The sequence below is a fragment of the Polyodon spathula genome, chromosome 2 (assembly GCF_017654505.1).
Source record: "Polyodon spathula isolate WHYD16114869_AA chromosome 2, ASM1765450v1, whole genome shotgun sequence".
Classification (NCBI taxonomy): domain Eukaryota; kingdom Metazoa; phylum Chordata; class Actinopteri; order Acipenseriformes; family Polyodontidae; genus Polyodon; species Polyodon spathula.
The window spans coordinates 86,627,333-86,643,394 of record NC_054535.1 but is presented as its reverse complement, the minus strand read 5'-3'; the positions used below and the strand labels follow the sequence as shown (position 1 = coordinate 86,643,394).

The 16,062-nt window shown below is 35.4% G+C and overlaps 1 protein-coding gene and 1 long non-coding RNA gene across 2 annotated transcripts; one reads left to right on the top strand and one right to left on the bottom strand.

The window, feature by feature from the left end:
• Positions 1-5,980: 5,980 nt before the first annotated feature.
• On the bottom strand, positions 5,981-10,687 carry LOC121302872 (membrane protein FAM174-like). Its single transcript, XM_041233170.1, has 3 exons — positions 10,220-10,687; positions 8,793-8,930; positions 5,981-6,542 (listed from the first exon to the last, which is right to left on the bottom strand). Exons 1-3 carry the CDS (start codon positions 10,585-10,587, stop codon positions 6,539-6,541), a joined length of 510 nt encoding a protein of 169 aa, XP_041089104.1. The 5' UTR covers positions 10,588-10,687; the 3' UTR covers positions 5,981-6,538.
• On the top strand, positions 8,974-11,434 carry LOC121302880. The gene is made up of 3 exons (XR_005947730.1): positions 8,974-10,067; positions 11,001-11,069; positions 11,326-11,434. It is a non-coding gene; the product is annotated as an uncharacterized LOC121302880 (long non-coding RNA).
• The last annotated feature ends 4,628 nt before the right edge of the window (positions 11,435-16,062 follow it).

The following is a 16,062-nucleotide window of genomic DNA, read 5'->3' as shown; positions in this document are numbered from 1 at the left end:
CGCAAACCCTCTCCACATTGTTTGGGATCAACCTCTGACCTACTTCTGAGCTCCCAGAGTCCCAGCATTCTCACAGCAACTCCATCCTCTTGAAATGGCCTTGGCTGGGCAATGCCTTCATGGGCACAGTCTTGCAGTTGAACATAGTAGTTAATCCCTTGGAGCGGATGCTCTCCTCCTTGATGTCAACAAAGCACAAGCTTTCGCTCAGCGCCCGTTCTACGCAGCCTCCCCAGGCAAACCCCCAAGCCAATTCGGACCTCCCGATGAGATTAGCACTGGGTGAGCGTAATTGCGCAATTGGTTGCCTAGCAACGCACAGTAACTGAAAAAACTGAAAGGTTTCACAGAAGATTCAGTGCTATTAAAATAAAGCAGGCCTGTCAGCACTTGTTTTATATAGTAAGTTTTAATATATGTCATGCAGTGCTCTACTACAAAGATACAAGTGGTAATTACATTCATTCTTTTGGCTTCAGTAGCATCTGTATTAACTTAAACTTTTCAATATATTTTCCATAGCTAGTGTTTTAAAAAAAAAAAAAATGTCTTATGAGAATTAGTCAAAAACTTTGTAAAAGTTTGATATTGATAATATGCCAGATAGTACATTTGAGCCATCACTGTATGTGGATCTGAGGTGATACAGTAGAGAATAGAGGATATGCCATGACCCATTGAGTTGCTTTGTGTATTTTTTATTTTCTTATTTTTTTTTTTTCCTTCAGTTTAAATTGGTACTATGTATTTTTACAATCTGCAGTGATCTGTTGGTATGTCAGGGTCTTTCTATTGGTTGAAAGGAACTTTCATTTCATTGGTTCTTTGTTTCGCAGGGACGGGGGTTGTGGGAATGGTGTCTTTTTGAAGTTCAGTTCAGCTGTGGTGACCAAGGAGGTAACATGTCCTGTACGAAATGATGGATTTACTCACCAAGGCCCGAATTACATATAAAACATTTATTTTTTTAGTGTATTTGCTATGCCTCATGGTGATTGTTATGTGTGATGTCTGCTTTCAGAGCTGCACTGTTTGTTGGGTCCTGTTCCTTGTTCATTGGTTTGGTGTAATTCTCAAATTCACTCTGTTTGTCCCCTATGTTTTAAAAAATAATATCTACAGTACTTCTTCAACTAAAATATAGTAAAATTAGATCTGGCTAAGGATCAAAATGTACTTCCATTGTGGCAAACCCACAGACAGGCATACCATGTTATTGTTGCTATACATAACACATTATTTTTTGATAATTCTATTTTCTCTGTTCGGTACTCCAAAGTCTAACTGCTTTCATCTGGACTTCACCCAGTGGCTTGTCTTTATACTGGGTTTGAGTGTTTCAAGTGGACTCATTCACACTAGCCTCTGTGTGGCTGAGACGTTTTATGGGATTCTCTATCTGATAACCATGATGGTAATAAATGGGACAAAAGTGAGGACCAAATCTAAACACCTTGCAGCCTTTCCATCGGGAGTTGGTGCTGAGCTAGCTGTGTATCAGGAAGTTTGGAGTCAGTTGAGTGTCCAATTACATTTTTCATGTGCCTAACTTTAAAAGTTAGACAAAATATTGTCTTTACAACTTGAAGGGGAAAATTATATATTTTTCACACATTATACTGCTGATTATCCTGTACAACTGATGTCACCCACGTTTAACAACTGGAGCTTAATAGATTCTTAGAAAGTGGACTGCCAGCCTGTTACAAAACATAATTTTGAAGTCGTCCTTAAATTCCATTATCAACTAAAAATAACTAATTATGCTAGATGGGATTTCTTGTGTGCAATGCAGCTTGCTGTGCAATAACATTTCCCTTATTTTCAAACAAAAACTCACCTACTGTGTATGTCTGATGATCGGTAAATGGAAAGCCTAATGAATGATTATATTTTACATTCCTTTTTATAATTAAATTGAAATAATGGTACTTATCATGTTTAGAAATAGCAGAAAGAGAAAAAATATTATTGGAATCTTAATGCACTTGCTTCTCAAACCTATTTAATCAGAAAATTCCAAACATTGCAAACTGTTCTGGAGATGGGTCATTACCTCAACAGGTACAAATAACCGACTCTGAATTAAAGTGTTACATAACCCTCTACAGTGTTTACAAAATAAACACATTACTTTACGTGCCATATCCCATGTTGTTCATATCGCAACCATTTTTCTTCAACATTCCCAGAACGTTTGCCAAGAGAAAAAGATTTATTTTTCTTTTAAACATCATAGTGAATCCAGCAACAATGCTGGTGCTCTAATTGAAATGAATGGTGTATTTTGGAAAAAGAAAACCAGCACTGTGGTAGAAGGGAGTGGGATAAATATTGGCAAATGTGTTGACCCATGCATGATTAATTTCAAGCGTCATCAATAAGTCTTAAAATATAATGCTGCGATAAGGATAAGACGGGACATGGTGAGGTCATTTGCTTCTTGTAAACTTTGTAGTGTGTTGTAACACTTTAGGGGGTACCTAAACAAACAATCTGCCTCAGGGTTCTATCCATTTTCTCTGAGCGTTAATGAGCTAGGTAAGCACATGATCTTGGGTCACAATTCCACGTAGTGTGAAACCACATACCTGGATCGTAACCAGGTTGACCTGGGTCCCCGCATCCCACCTCAGGATGCGGTTCAACACAATAAGGTTGAGCAAGACAAAATGCATGACGGCCGTTCATAAGCCGACGAAATATAAGCCACGCCTGCGTGAAGGTTTCACTTCTGCAGGGAAAGTTTCTGTTTATTCTGTTTAGTCATATTTTTGTTGATTGAGACACACCATGGGCCAGATTGCAGCAGGGATGTAGAAACATTTCCTGTAATCAACATTTTGGCCAACAGTTCTACTCAGTTGTACAGTTCTACTCTGTGGTCCTCAAAGTGGTGCCCACAGGCAAATTCATGCCCACGAAGCCAGGCCATCGTGCTTAAATTATGGGTTGTGAACACATTTCTGGTGGGTCATAGAGTTGGAAAATAAATAAAGCTTTAAACACATTTTCCAACAAAAGTGTCACATCAGTCTGTTGACTGTGCCGTTCATTTATGCTGTGCTTGTACATACTTGTCAAATACCTGCCAAGTTTTACACAGCTGTCCAATCAAGGAAGCAGAGGCCGTTCATGATATTCTGCATGAAAATTGAAGGCGAGTGAGTAGCCAATGGGAAAGTGAAAGATCTGACAGCTGTCCAATCATTCGTGAGCAGAGGCGGGGTGTTAATATGCCGGGTAAGCACTGAATTTCGCTGTTATTGAGAAAAAAAATACATTTCAGTATTTAGAATTTAATTTTCTCTCTCATAGAGTAATCTCATATCTCTATATATTCTATATATATATATATATATATATATATATATCTCTCTCTCTCATATATATATATATATATATATATATATATATAAAATCATCAAGGAAATCACAAAGAACCCCAGAATAACATCCAAGGATCTGCAGGCCACTCTCGCCTTGGCTAATGTGAGCATTCTTGACTCAACTATCAGAAAAAGACTGAACAAGAATGGTGTTCATGAAATGATAGCCAGGAGGAAACCACTGCTCTCTATAAAGAACACTGCTGCCCGTCTGAAGTTTGCCAAAGAGCACATAGATGACCAACAAGACTTCTGGAAAAATGTTCTCTGGACAGACGAGTCAAAGGTATAACTTTTTAGCCTCAAAGAGAAACGTTATGTTTGGCGAAAACCAAACACTGCGTTCGAACAGAAGAACCTCATCCCAACTGTCAAGCATGGTTGTGGGAGTGTGATGGTTTGGGGCTGCTTTACTGCCTCAGGACCTGGACGGCTTGCCGTCATTGATACAACCATGAATTCTGCATTGTATAAGACGATTCTAGAGGAGAAGGGCATCCGTGAATTGAAGCTGAACCAAAAGTGGGTCATGCAGCAAGACAATGACCATAAACATACAAGCAGATCTACAAAAGAATGGCTGCAGAAGAAGAAACCCCATCAAAATGTTGTGGCAGGACCTGAAGCAAGCTGTCCATGCAAGGAAGCCCTCAATTGTCACTGAGTTGAAGCAGTTCTGTAAGGAAGAATGGGCCAAAATTCCTCAAAACCGATGTGAGAGACTGACCAACAGTTACAGAAAACGCTTAGTTCAAGTCATTGCTGTTCAAGGGGGTGCCACCAGTTACTGAATCTAAAGGTTTCAAACATGTTGAAAGTTTAATCACTTGTGGATAAATAAATGTTGAAAAAGTATCATGTTTTGTGACATTTGTTTAATCTGGTTATCTTTATCTATTATTAGGACTTAGATTAAGATCTAATAACATCTTACGTGTGAAATATGTGAAAATCCTGCAGGTTTCACAAATTTTTTCTCAGCACTTTATATGTTATACTCTCTGTGATTTGAATTTGTATGTCCAAATGGCTTTGTGGACCTCTGATCTAGAAGAACATTATCTCTCATTGTGTTAAAGCTCACGTTATGTATTTTGCAGAAAGTCAAAAAAGTACTATGTAAGACTGTAACATGACTTGCTCAACGAGCATGTGGTCTCAGTTACAGTATCTATTACCTAGTGGAAATGGGGTCTTAAAATGCACTACCAGAAACCATAACAACAGCAATCATGATACTGCATCTCTGGATATCCATCCATGTGATATAAATATACATTTTAGTATCAGAGTACAATAGCCGGATTTGCCTCTGATTAACAGAATTGCCCCACCCCAGCCTACAATGGGACAGGTTTACTATGCTTTTGCTCCAGTGCAAAGTGAATGAAACTGCTAATAACAATTATAATGTAGCTGGATGTAAGAACCCTTAATTTAACATTGAGTTGTTTATGTCTAGTTCTAAAACATTAGTGGAACAAACTTTGCACTGGTGCAAAAGCTTGCTAGATCTGTCCCAATGTGTGTTTTAAAACCTAAATACATACTTTAACTATCTGTTTATAAATTACCTACTTTACTATTGCAGCGCTTAAGTTCCTGGCATACAAATAAACATGCAAAGGCAAAGTTACTGCATACACTCCATATTTAGATGCTTGCAGTGGAGCATAGAACAGAAGTACTTAACTATATAAATTGTGAGTTAATTAAAAGTTCAAATGTACAATGGTTAGGGAAGTAGCGAAGATTATTGAAACAAAGTTTTTTTTAAAAAGCTAATAAAAAAATTGCAAAATGGGCACCTTTAAAAAGTTAAAACAGACATCTTGAACACCAAAAAATGTATTGACATCACTGGTTTCAAGAGGTCAACATAGGAAAAGTTGTTAAAGACAAGAATGGACAAAACCTTTTTTTGACAAAGAGACTTACAAAGACTGATGACAAATATAAAGAGGATTATACAATTGTGAAGAACAAAGGTTTTCATTATAAAAGCAAGGGAATAATCTGCATAATGGCTTGCTGCCAAAAGCCATTTTATATTTAACCTTTAGTTTAAGATAACATGGTTCACACAAAAGAGCTTAATTATGCAGAGCGAAAAGGCATCATGACTCTTGCTTTGTGAGCCTGCAAATCATTTAAGTAATAGCAATAGTAATGAATTAGTATTTAGTGGATTGGTAAGCAACTGTTACCTAGCAGAAGTTTCAAATTGTTTCTATGACAGGATTAAGTGAAAAATGCTAACATGAAAAGAAGGGGGAAAAAAAGGAGATTTACAGTGATCAGGTGCAAGCAAAATATACTGGTACAGTATACAGATGTCCCTTGAATGATGTAACTATTTGTATCATACATTTATACCCAACTATCAATTAAAAATGAGTTATCAGTATGAAAACGTACTGATCATAAAGACCAACATCCATTGTACAGTATTGAGCTACAGTATGTAAACATGCTGTGACTGTCTCTGTATTGGGAGATGGGAAACACCAGCAGTACAAGACAAGAGTAGTTGGGAGTTATTACTGTGCAAGATATTAACTGAAGAAAAATTAAAAAATGATTACATTTCATTCTAAGAAATTAAATATTTTTATTCTGACGTACATATATATTTATGTAAACGCATGTATTCAAATATGTTTTAGCAATAACGTACTGTATCTGGCAAACATTCTTCATTCAAAATATAATAATACAAATAAAATAACAAGATCTTGCATACTTATTCTCAGAAGTTAATTTTATAAACTCAAATATAAATTGTAAATTTAATAACTATACGTTTGCAAAAACAGACACCTGCAGACTTATTCTGAACAACAAGTTTCAAATATTTCATAAGAATCAATTGTCTACTTGGATATGACAATACAATGTGATGGTTTGAAAATAATCTTGACTTTGCATTTTTTAAGATAGTTAACTTTAGATATGATTTCATTCTCTTTTGGCCCTGAAATAAAAACAGTGCAATTGTACATATACAGAGGTTCACCGTTTACAGTTTTTTTTTGTTCACAGTTTTTATTACGACACACATATCCAAAATTAGACCTTGTACATCCGGCACAGTCATGTATTTCCTTCTGTTTTCCATTGGGTGTCCAGTGGAACAGTATGTACACCTTTTATCTGCAAGAAGTAATAACATAAAATTATATTAGGAGAAGGTTGGAAATATATAATTTGGGTAGATACTTTCACATATGGGTGTTATAATCTAGGAAGTTTTTTTTTAATTTTTAATTTTTTCACTTCTTATTTAACCTTCATTTTCCAAATCTTCCAGAGTCAGTGAAGCTCATTTATCTTGTCACAACCCCATACCTTTGATGTAGCATTTGGTTTTCTCAACCAATTAAATTTCCTGTATTTCAATAATTGGGAATTGGATCCTACCTGTGCCCCAGGCCAGCAGTAGACTTGATTTATTACTATTATTATTATTATTATTATTATTATTATTATTATTATTATTATTATGTTTTAAGAACTATTTATTTCAACGCTGCAGACCAATCAAGATCTGAGCAAAATAAACCCTCATGCTCTCTCCTGCAACCCTGCTAGTTTCCAGTTCCCCTATAGCAATTCATTTCAATCACAACGTTCTGTTCTGGCTAAATAAAGGTTGAGTAAATAAATAAATAAATTGTTGCAGGAGGCAGGCGTGATCTTGATACACCATGATGCTATACCTTTTATCTTTTGTTTGTTTTATTCCTCATCTGATTTGAGTCATGTTTGAATAAAAATACCAAAACAGTGTATTAAGCTGAGATAAGAAAACCATACACATCAGCAGGGTGTTCTTACAACTCTTTAACAGTACAGTGACTAAACAGCAGAAATCCCTGTACTGTAAGAGGCTGGTTTTAAAATAAAATGGCACAATCCTTCATTAATCTAATCACAGCAGTGTACGGCATTACTGCCTGTAAATTTCAGAAGCACTCACCACTTCTATCATCCCTTGCAGAAATGAAAACCTTTTTTCTGAAGCAAGATCTGCTGTGAATATTAACTGGTTGCCTATATAATCTCAAGAGGGCAGTTATCATTAGGAAAGGGTATCTTGTCTTGAATTTTAATACACCATCTAAATGTGTCATACGTAGTCTGCTGAAATACTAGAGGCTTGATCTTTGCAAGGATAAGCATGCTGACGTTTAAATTCCCCTTTTTCAGCTATGGACAAAAATTCTATAATGGCAACAATACAAAATGAATTCTGAAAATCTGAAGTAAGGAGAATAATGCCTTTGTTATAAATTAAACACATGTTGAATATTATATCTGCTCGTTGAAGTTGTTAATAATTATAATACTGTATCAAAGGCAGAATCTAGCTTTAAAAATGGAGGTTTATTTCTTCAGTGTATTCAATAGTATTACATTCTCATACAAATACATATGCCATTATTAATATTCCACACCCTTTTTCAATAAGGTCACCTGTCCCCTCAAACATTTCAGAGGGAACACATTAACTAAGCTAGCAGCGTGAGATTTAATTACCCTGCTAGTTTATCACAATTTTAAAAAAAAGGAACAGTTATAAACACTATGATTACCCATTCAACTTTAGGGGGGTGGGGGGGGGGGGGGGGGGGGGGGGGGGGGGGGGGGTACTTTACACAGCTACTTTATATGAAAACTGTGTAGCTTCATTATCATAATTTACATTAATGTACCAAAGAAATGGACCTGTTAGAAAAATGTTCTACTTTCTACAATAACCTTTCACAACAATGACTTTGAATACCTTCTTGATTAAAGAAAAAAAACAGAGCAGAAAGGGATAGCTCTGCTAAACATGTTCATGACTACATGAACCTTTTTTTTTTTTTTTTTTTTTAAGTAAAAAAAAACAAACAGATCCGTATTGTTTACACAACAGATGTTATTGACCAAGTAGATTTAGCAATCAAAATGTGCACAACTGTATTAATAGTTAAAAAACAAATTATAGTTCTGTTTACGCTGGATAATCAACAGATATTTAGACTACATTTTGCATAAGAACTTGCTTGCATGAAGTAGCATGGACAGCAGCACCCTTAAGACTGGTAACATATGCAGTAGTATTTTTTTATTCCATACCCATGTAAATCAGCTCCACAGGATAGCGATGACTGTGTACTGTAACTAATAACCTGTTACAATTGCATCTCTGTTTTATAAACAGTCTAGTGCAAAAACTGAAGTCTGCCATGTGAAAATGTCTTGTTTGGTATTTAACAGGACACAGAGAGAAAAAAGAAATGTGTGGCCCAATAATTATTTTATTATTATTATTATTATTATTATTATTATTATTATTATTATTATTAATAATAAACTATGTTATGAGTTTATTACACATTTTCCAGTCACACAAACCTCCTTGAAAGTCTGGCATCAAATAGTGTTGTATCATCCTCCTCTTCATCATCATCCTGTTCCAAGGGTGTCATTTCCATGGCAAGGTTTGTATCTAGAACTCCGTATCTCCTTGTCTTTCTGCTTTTCTTTCTCATTCTGAAACAATAAATATGACATTTGAGGCAAGCGATTTGAATTAAAATAGCCAGTGCCAGTGGTTTAAAACGTTTCCAATTCGTGTTGTCCATTGTACAAACCACATTGATCTGAAGGAGAATGCTGGGTTAGGGGTGACACATGTCTCAACTAGAAGTCTTTTTTCAGTGGGTTAGGGGTAACTGCATAAAACACGACACATCCCTTTTTAGTTTTTTTTTTTTTTTTTTTCCCCAAAATAATGTATAGGGTTTACAGGAAATACAACCAGTTTTATATACTGTATAATCGTAAATAACTTTTACATCTCAGTGTACATGTAGAAAAATAAAATAAAAAAATCAACACAGTAAAGCATTACAATATTCTTTTTATGTCTCTATGCTAGTCATGCTTGGTAAGTAAATTTGTCAGGCAATCTACTTTAATCTTGGAAAGTTTGTCTCATTTAAATGAAAATGAAATCCTTCTTTTACAGATTTCAAACATCACATCCAAAAGTTTGTGGGCTTCTGTCCACCTGTATACTGCATTACAAATGTGCTCTTTGTATTGCTTAGAGAAAGGATAAATCACTTGTCTCGATTTTGTGTTTTAACAGCAATGGGACGGAGTACAAGTTAACCAAGGTATCAAGAGCAAATTACCTCATCTTAAAAATATGTTAATTAATTGCAGCTTAACCTTACATCGACCAAATTATGTGGAGGTGTTACAACCGTTTGTGGCTGATGATATTCTGGAGGTAATATCATGGACTGTAAGACAAGCTCAAAGAGTTTGGTGATTCAGGAGTTCAAAACCTGTGGCAGATTCTCTTCACAAAGGAGCTATTTTGTGATGATGGAACTATTACTCAGTGTAAATAACACTTATGTTTCCAGCTGTTTTGTATGTAGTTCTATATTATTTTAGTGTTCAGGATCTGCTGAACCTAAGCAAACGATTGCGAAGTGTCCAATCTGTATGACGTTGCAGTGAAGACGAAGGAGGGCCTTAGGATAAGTAGTGAAAGACCTGTACTTCAATCCTGGTCATTTTAATTTAAACACTGTAATCTAGTATCTATAAAACTGAAAAGATTAAGTTGCAAGCTAAAATGGTGTATACGATATTATGGCACAGTTGCAGAAAGGGGTAAGTGTAAAACGTGTACTACATTCTTCCCAAAAAACTATAAACACTATAAAGTACTACATAGTTTTAAATGCAGGCTGTTTATGAATATGGGAGGACTGTCAACTAATTGTGATAGCAATATTGCCAAAGCTGAAAACTGAAGTTCTTACCTGACGGTCCTGATTACGAAGTAAACGATTACGACAGCGCTTACAGCCATAAGGACATACAGTGCTCTTTGTATCGACAAGGGCCTGGTGTTAGCAGCAGCAGTCTCTGCGACCCCCTCTACCGAGGAGCTTCCAGTGCCAGTCTTTATGCTATTATGTTTGTCACTGATAACTCCAACGGAGCCTGTCTGTGCGTTCAAAACAGTCGTATTATTATTGCTAAGGTCATTTATGCTTTTGTTGTTACCCTGCTGTTGCGTAGCTGAAGTGGATTTGTTCGCCTCCCCAGTTGCAACTGGAAACAATAAAGGCACTAACATGTACACAAATAAAAATATATAACAAATTCGTGTCTTGTCAGGTACCATTTTGTACTGCAACAAATAAGATGCTTTTATATCTTTAGTGTTATATTTCTTTGAAGTCTGGTATTTTCTGCGGTAGCTAAACTGTATTCCTTCATGCTTTTCTTCATCTACTTCCTACCATTGCAAAGCTATGGGTGACGTCATGCACACCACGTGGGATCTGTCAGAGCTCTTTGGGAAAGGCGGAGATTCTTTATCTAGCTACCGCCCACCAAAAAAGCACAGAAGTGACAACTACAAGGCCAAGTTAATGCGATACCATTTAAAAAATACAATGATTTATCTGAAGTGAAGATGACTTATGTCAATCAGTCTATGATAAAAACTCCAGTTTTGTATGCAGTCTAACAGAACCAGACGTAAGTAGTTATATAAAAACCTGGTAAATCTAATGTACTTTTTTTTTTTTTCAGGCAGCTGCTAATATCTGCAGAGATTGTAAAATTACCTCTTGTCAAATCAGCAAAACACTTGAAGACTTGGTAAGACAATTGTAGTATTTTATTTTTACACCAAATTATTGTGGCCTTGAGGTCATAATAGTATGGTATATAATCTATAGTATCATTGTCATATAGGTCATTGGTGAGCAACTGTGATGCGGTCCAGTCCAGTTCTTTGTACAAGTCATTTGCAATAATATTCATCCTTTAAATATGTAATTATACCTATTAACCTTCGAGGTAATAAGTTACACCCCAGTGCTGTAAATGCCTTTTCCAACTTTTATTTTTTTAGAAAAGGAAGCTTACATGAAGATTGTTTTGTGATTGGGTCATGTTGCTGAAAAGTACCTCATGTTGAAGTTCTGTACCGGGGGTAAGACCTTCTTTTCTTTTTTAGGTATATCGTGTTTAATTTTTTGTTGTTGTTGTTTGTTTGTTTATTTTTGCATTTTAAGTATTTATTTTTATTTTTATTATTATCTTAAGAACATTCTAATGAATAGCATCTGAACCCTTATGAGTCCGAATACGAATTACCTTAATTTACACTACCAATAAACCATTAGACAAAAATAGTTTAAGAACATTACACACACACATATATATAATATATAGATATCTGATCAGTATATATTCTTATCAAATTTAAATTGTATACCGGATTTACTTTATGGCACTAATTGTTTTCTTTTTGTTTTTCAGAAGATTGTCACTGTTTTGTTTTTATGTATTTTTATTTACTGTTTGATTTGAGTCGATTTTTGATTTGTGCTGCTGACTACTATTCTTTTATATAGTATTTTTTGTGGATTTGAAAGCTATTTTGCACTAATTTGGTGTTAAATCACCGTTTGATTACTGCTAAGGCAGTTTGTATGGTTTTACCTAATACAGTTTGTCAAAGCAGTTTATTAAAAAGCTAAAGCACCCTCAGTCTATGTTTACTATTTGGATATTCCCTATGTGACATTATAAAAATAAAATCTTTATTTTTGTTACATCATTTTACCCATTGCTGTTTGTCCCACTTATTTAAGTAAAACCTGGTAATCTACTTTAGCACCCAACCTACCCTGTTCGAATTAAGGGGTGTTACATTATCTATATGGTGGGTCATGGTGACAGTGTTTTTTTTTTTTTTTTTTTTTTAGTCCATATGGACATGTGGGCTTTTTGAGAATACACATTGGAACACAATAGCCCTTCAAATCAAGTGGTCTTCAATGCAAGTTGTTCTACAAATGCATAGTATATTTACCATTGCAAGTTTTTCATCAGAACAGTTTTTGTAATTGCATACATTATTGCTGTGACACTTTATTGCATTCAAGACTGCTGAGAATTAGAGCAGTAGCTACAGCAGGTAAGCCCCACATTACCCAAACTAGCAACTAGTCTGTATTAGTGCTTTCTAAACACAAACCCAGTTTCTATTGAAGTATGTAGTTCCCAAAGAGTGTTTAGCCTCCACTCCTACTACTCCCCATTCCTTTGTTTAACATGCTTATGTTTTAGTAATCTCGAATGTCAAATTTGTTTCTGGCCCTATGGTGAGATAAAATTAGCACTAAGTGTACTGATGCTAACCACTTAACCTTCCTTCACCTTTTTAGGTGTCATCTTCAAGGGCAGTCATTCAGCCAGTTGGGTGCCTATTAAGTCAGCAGCTGTCTGTGTAATTTGTTTAAAACAATGGAAACCATAGTGTGCTTCAGCTGAAGCGTCTAAAGTCAAGGCACGCAGAGGCTGATTTTCCTAGTTCTGAAATGGCTCAGCATGAAAATGATATATCTGTCACTATTGTTACATCTTTCCTCTCCCGGCGGATATATTGCATTTAAGCAAAGATGTAAGATAGAGGGTTGGAATAAAAGCTATTTAAAAACAAGATGAGACTGACACTAAATAGAAAGTGGAGAAACAGAAACTAGCATACAATGTGAAAAAGAAATACAATAAAATTATTTAAAAAAAAAAAAAAGAAAACTAAGTCAGTTGCAAAATGGTGGTTTTATGTTTTTCATAGAGTGACATACAATTCAACAGTGGTATTGTTTAATTTATGTACATGCATGCACTGTATTAATTGAGAAATTGTATCGTACTCCTGGGCTTGTACTAAGAAGACATGTGCAACACATTTCAGAATGTATTTGTTATCTTGTACTTTGTTAGGAATTTCTTTGGTACCTTTATCTCGAAATAAACTTGCTTAATTGTGTAGTCTTTTTAGCATCAAGGTTATCCTTCCAAACTATTAGTGCAGCTTTTAAAATAAATCATGGTGTCCCAAGATAACTGTGCCAGTCATTGTTTGAATCAATACACTAAATCCAATTTCTACATTTAGTAGTTATCAGGCTTGCTGTTTTAATCTGCCTTGTGAGTTTATATAATAATATAATCCATCACCTTTCTATAATATTTCTGATTGACAGATTGGATACCTTTTAGGGAGTCATAACTTTTTGCATACCTACTGATATGGAAATTAAACTAGATTAATGTTTTTGATCCCTGTATGGTCAAAATGCCAGGTTTCCAAACGCTGTTCCTCCATATTGCATCAAATGTTGGACTTTGGGACATTTAATTACAAGTTATGCCATATTATGTGCTTGTTTAATGATCTGAACAAGACTGAGATGAGATTGTCAGTCTTGTTTTACACAAAAGAGAAGTCTGTGAGAACTGGTTTTCTAATAAAAGGTAAGAAAGCCATGTATTAAATCTGCCTCACTTGTTTGATCATTTTATTTTAGACATACATGCAGAATATCAAACATATGACAAAAGTAATTTTATTCTCCCGAGCAGTACATCAACACTGTTCTGTGACACAGTGCTGTAACCATGTAATGTTTTACTATTTGTGGTATTTGCCAGTAAGTGGAATGTGTATCAGTTCTTTTGTGTATCCATGCTTGATAGATGAGGATTTCAAAAGATAATGATTGTTTTTAGAAAAGATGTAGACAGTAATTAGAGTGATGTTAATACTTCCTTACAACAACTACATGGGTATGGATTCAGGAGGGGCAAAGTGCTATTGTCAACAGCTGTTAAAACTGAATTCTCGCTGTCATTGCTTGTTTGAGTTATTTATCTTTTTCATAATTTTTTAATTTTAAAAATAAGACATTTAGAAATAATAGTATAGAAAAAAACTGGAGATAGCAAAGGCAAATAGCCTTTTATTAAAGATTTTATAGCGCCATAAGTTCTTTCAAAATTATACCATACGCATGGCCTAATGTAGGATTGGAATGCAGCTAAACAATACCTACAGTGCTCTCTCAGTATTTCAACATTCGATAATTTACTAATGTGGTTAATTCACCGACAGGCTTGGTTGACAATAAATTATAAAAGTTCTTTGTTTTCATGTATAGAGGCTATTAAAAAATTCACTGTTTTCAATCTTTAAAATGTTTTGATGCCTAAGTCAGAAAGCGAAATACGAGGGAGTGCTGTATTATTTATGGTGTAATTTATCTAGTTATGTCAATATTGCTGTTGTCCACAAACTTTCAGTTCACCGAATCAAAGTTGGCTCGCACAGTGACAAATCCAGACACATATGCTTATAACAACCGCTCTAATCGCCTGTATAAGTGAAGCAGTGCTCAAGCCAGTGTTATTCTTGTTTGTCCTTGCAGTATGCCAGAGTTTATCATGCACGTCTAACAGATTGATCAATTCAGGCATAAACCAGGGATTACTTAAATCCTGGACCCTGCCTGACCTTACCAAATGGAGCATATCTGTCTATTATTGTTTATTCTTAAGAGATGGATGAAAAAAAACAAAAAACATTCCAGTTCCACATTGAGGGTGAGTGATATTCCATCTCACAGCAGCGTGACCATGCAAAGAAAAACTACTTCTCAAACCTCTGCCAATTTATAGTATTACTCATACAAGTTGAGTGCTGGGATCTGTTATCCATATAAACAGGTGTTAAAATGAATATAGTTATAGCGATGGTAATCCGCATTTCAATAAGAAACATGTTTTTCTTACAAAAATAAACAATGATACCCCAGCTTTGCTTCACAGATGATGTTGTAATTCCATTCACATAAAGAAAACAATGTTCATTTTTTAGAAGACTTATTTAATCACATAAAGAGCGCTAGTGGTTCATGATTAAACTCGTCCAGGTGTTTTATCCCTATTTAAAATTACTAAACGTATTTGAAGATACTCATTTTTAAAGTGCAGAACTATTACTGGCTCTGACAGGATAAACTATTGCTAGTTATTGCTGTCATTTTGCAGCAAGGAATCTCTGAGGATTTTCTTTTCAGACGATAGCAACTGCTGTTGACATTTCAGTTTTACCTTTTTTTCTATTCTTAAATCCCATATGGATTAGAAATGCTCCGTCTGTTCCACTTAAACGCAGGTACCCATTTAGACTTCAAAATTGATTTAAGCAATAGAACCCGAAAAAGAGGGCTTTACCATCTGGTAAGGCCCGCCTCATATAGTTAAATGTCCTGAGCCGAAGGCACACAAAACACTGTGGCTTTCCTCCAGTGCCCGCAATGAAAAGGTAATCCTCCTGCCACTTTTTATCAAAGCCTTGGTTTTCAACATCCACCTTTCACTTTTTGAAAGCCATTTTATTCAGAATAAAAACGGATATCTCATGAGATCAGAGCAATAGTGAGCTGGTAAGGACATAAGAAAGTTTACAAACGAGAGGATTCCATTCGGCCCATCTTGCTCGTCTGGTTGTTAGTAGCTTATTGATCCCAGAATCTCATCAAGCAGCTTCTTGAAGGATCCTAGGGTGTCAGCTTCAATAACATTACTGGGGAGTTGGTTCCAGACTCCCACAATTCTCTGTTTAGCAAATGAGCGCATTTCTTTAAGAGTAGTTTTACAGACAGTTAATGAACCGATAGGCTACCAAGGGCCAGAATCAGAATCAGTTGTACTAATTGAAGAATGGGACAGGATCGCCCAAGATGTCATTTGCTGCCTGATTAGAATCATTCCCCGTAGAGATTTCATCGACGCT

Bases quoted from the DNA above. Each gene is read 5' to 3' on its own strand.
- LOC121302872 (XM_041233170.1), bottom strand. From the start codon at position 10,587: ATGGTACCTGACAAGACACGAATTTGTTATATATTTTTATTTGTGTAC. The intron at 8,931-10,219 runs GTAAGAACTTCA...TTATTGTTTCAG, and splicing joins TTCGTAATCAGGACCGTCAG to AATGAGAAAGAAAAGCAGAA.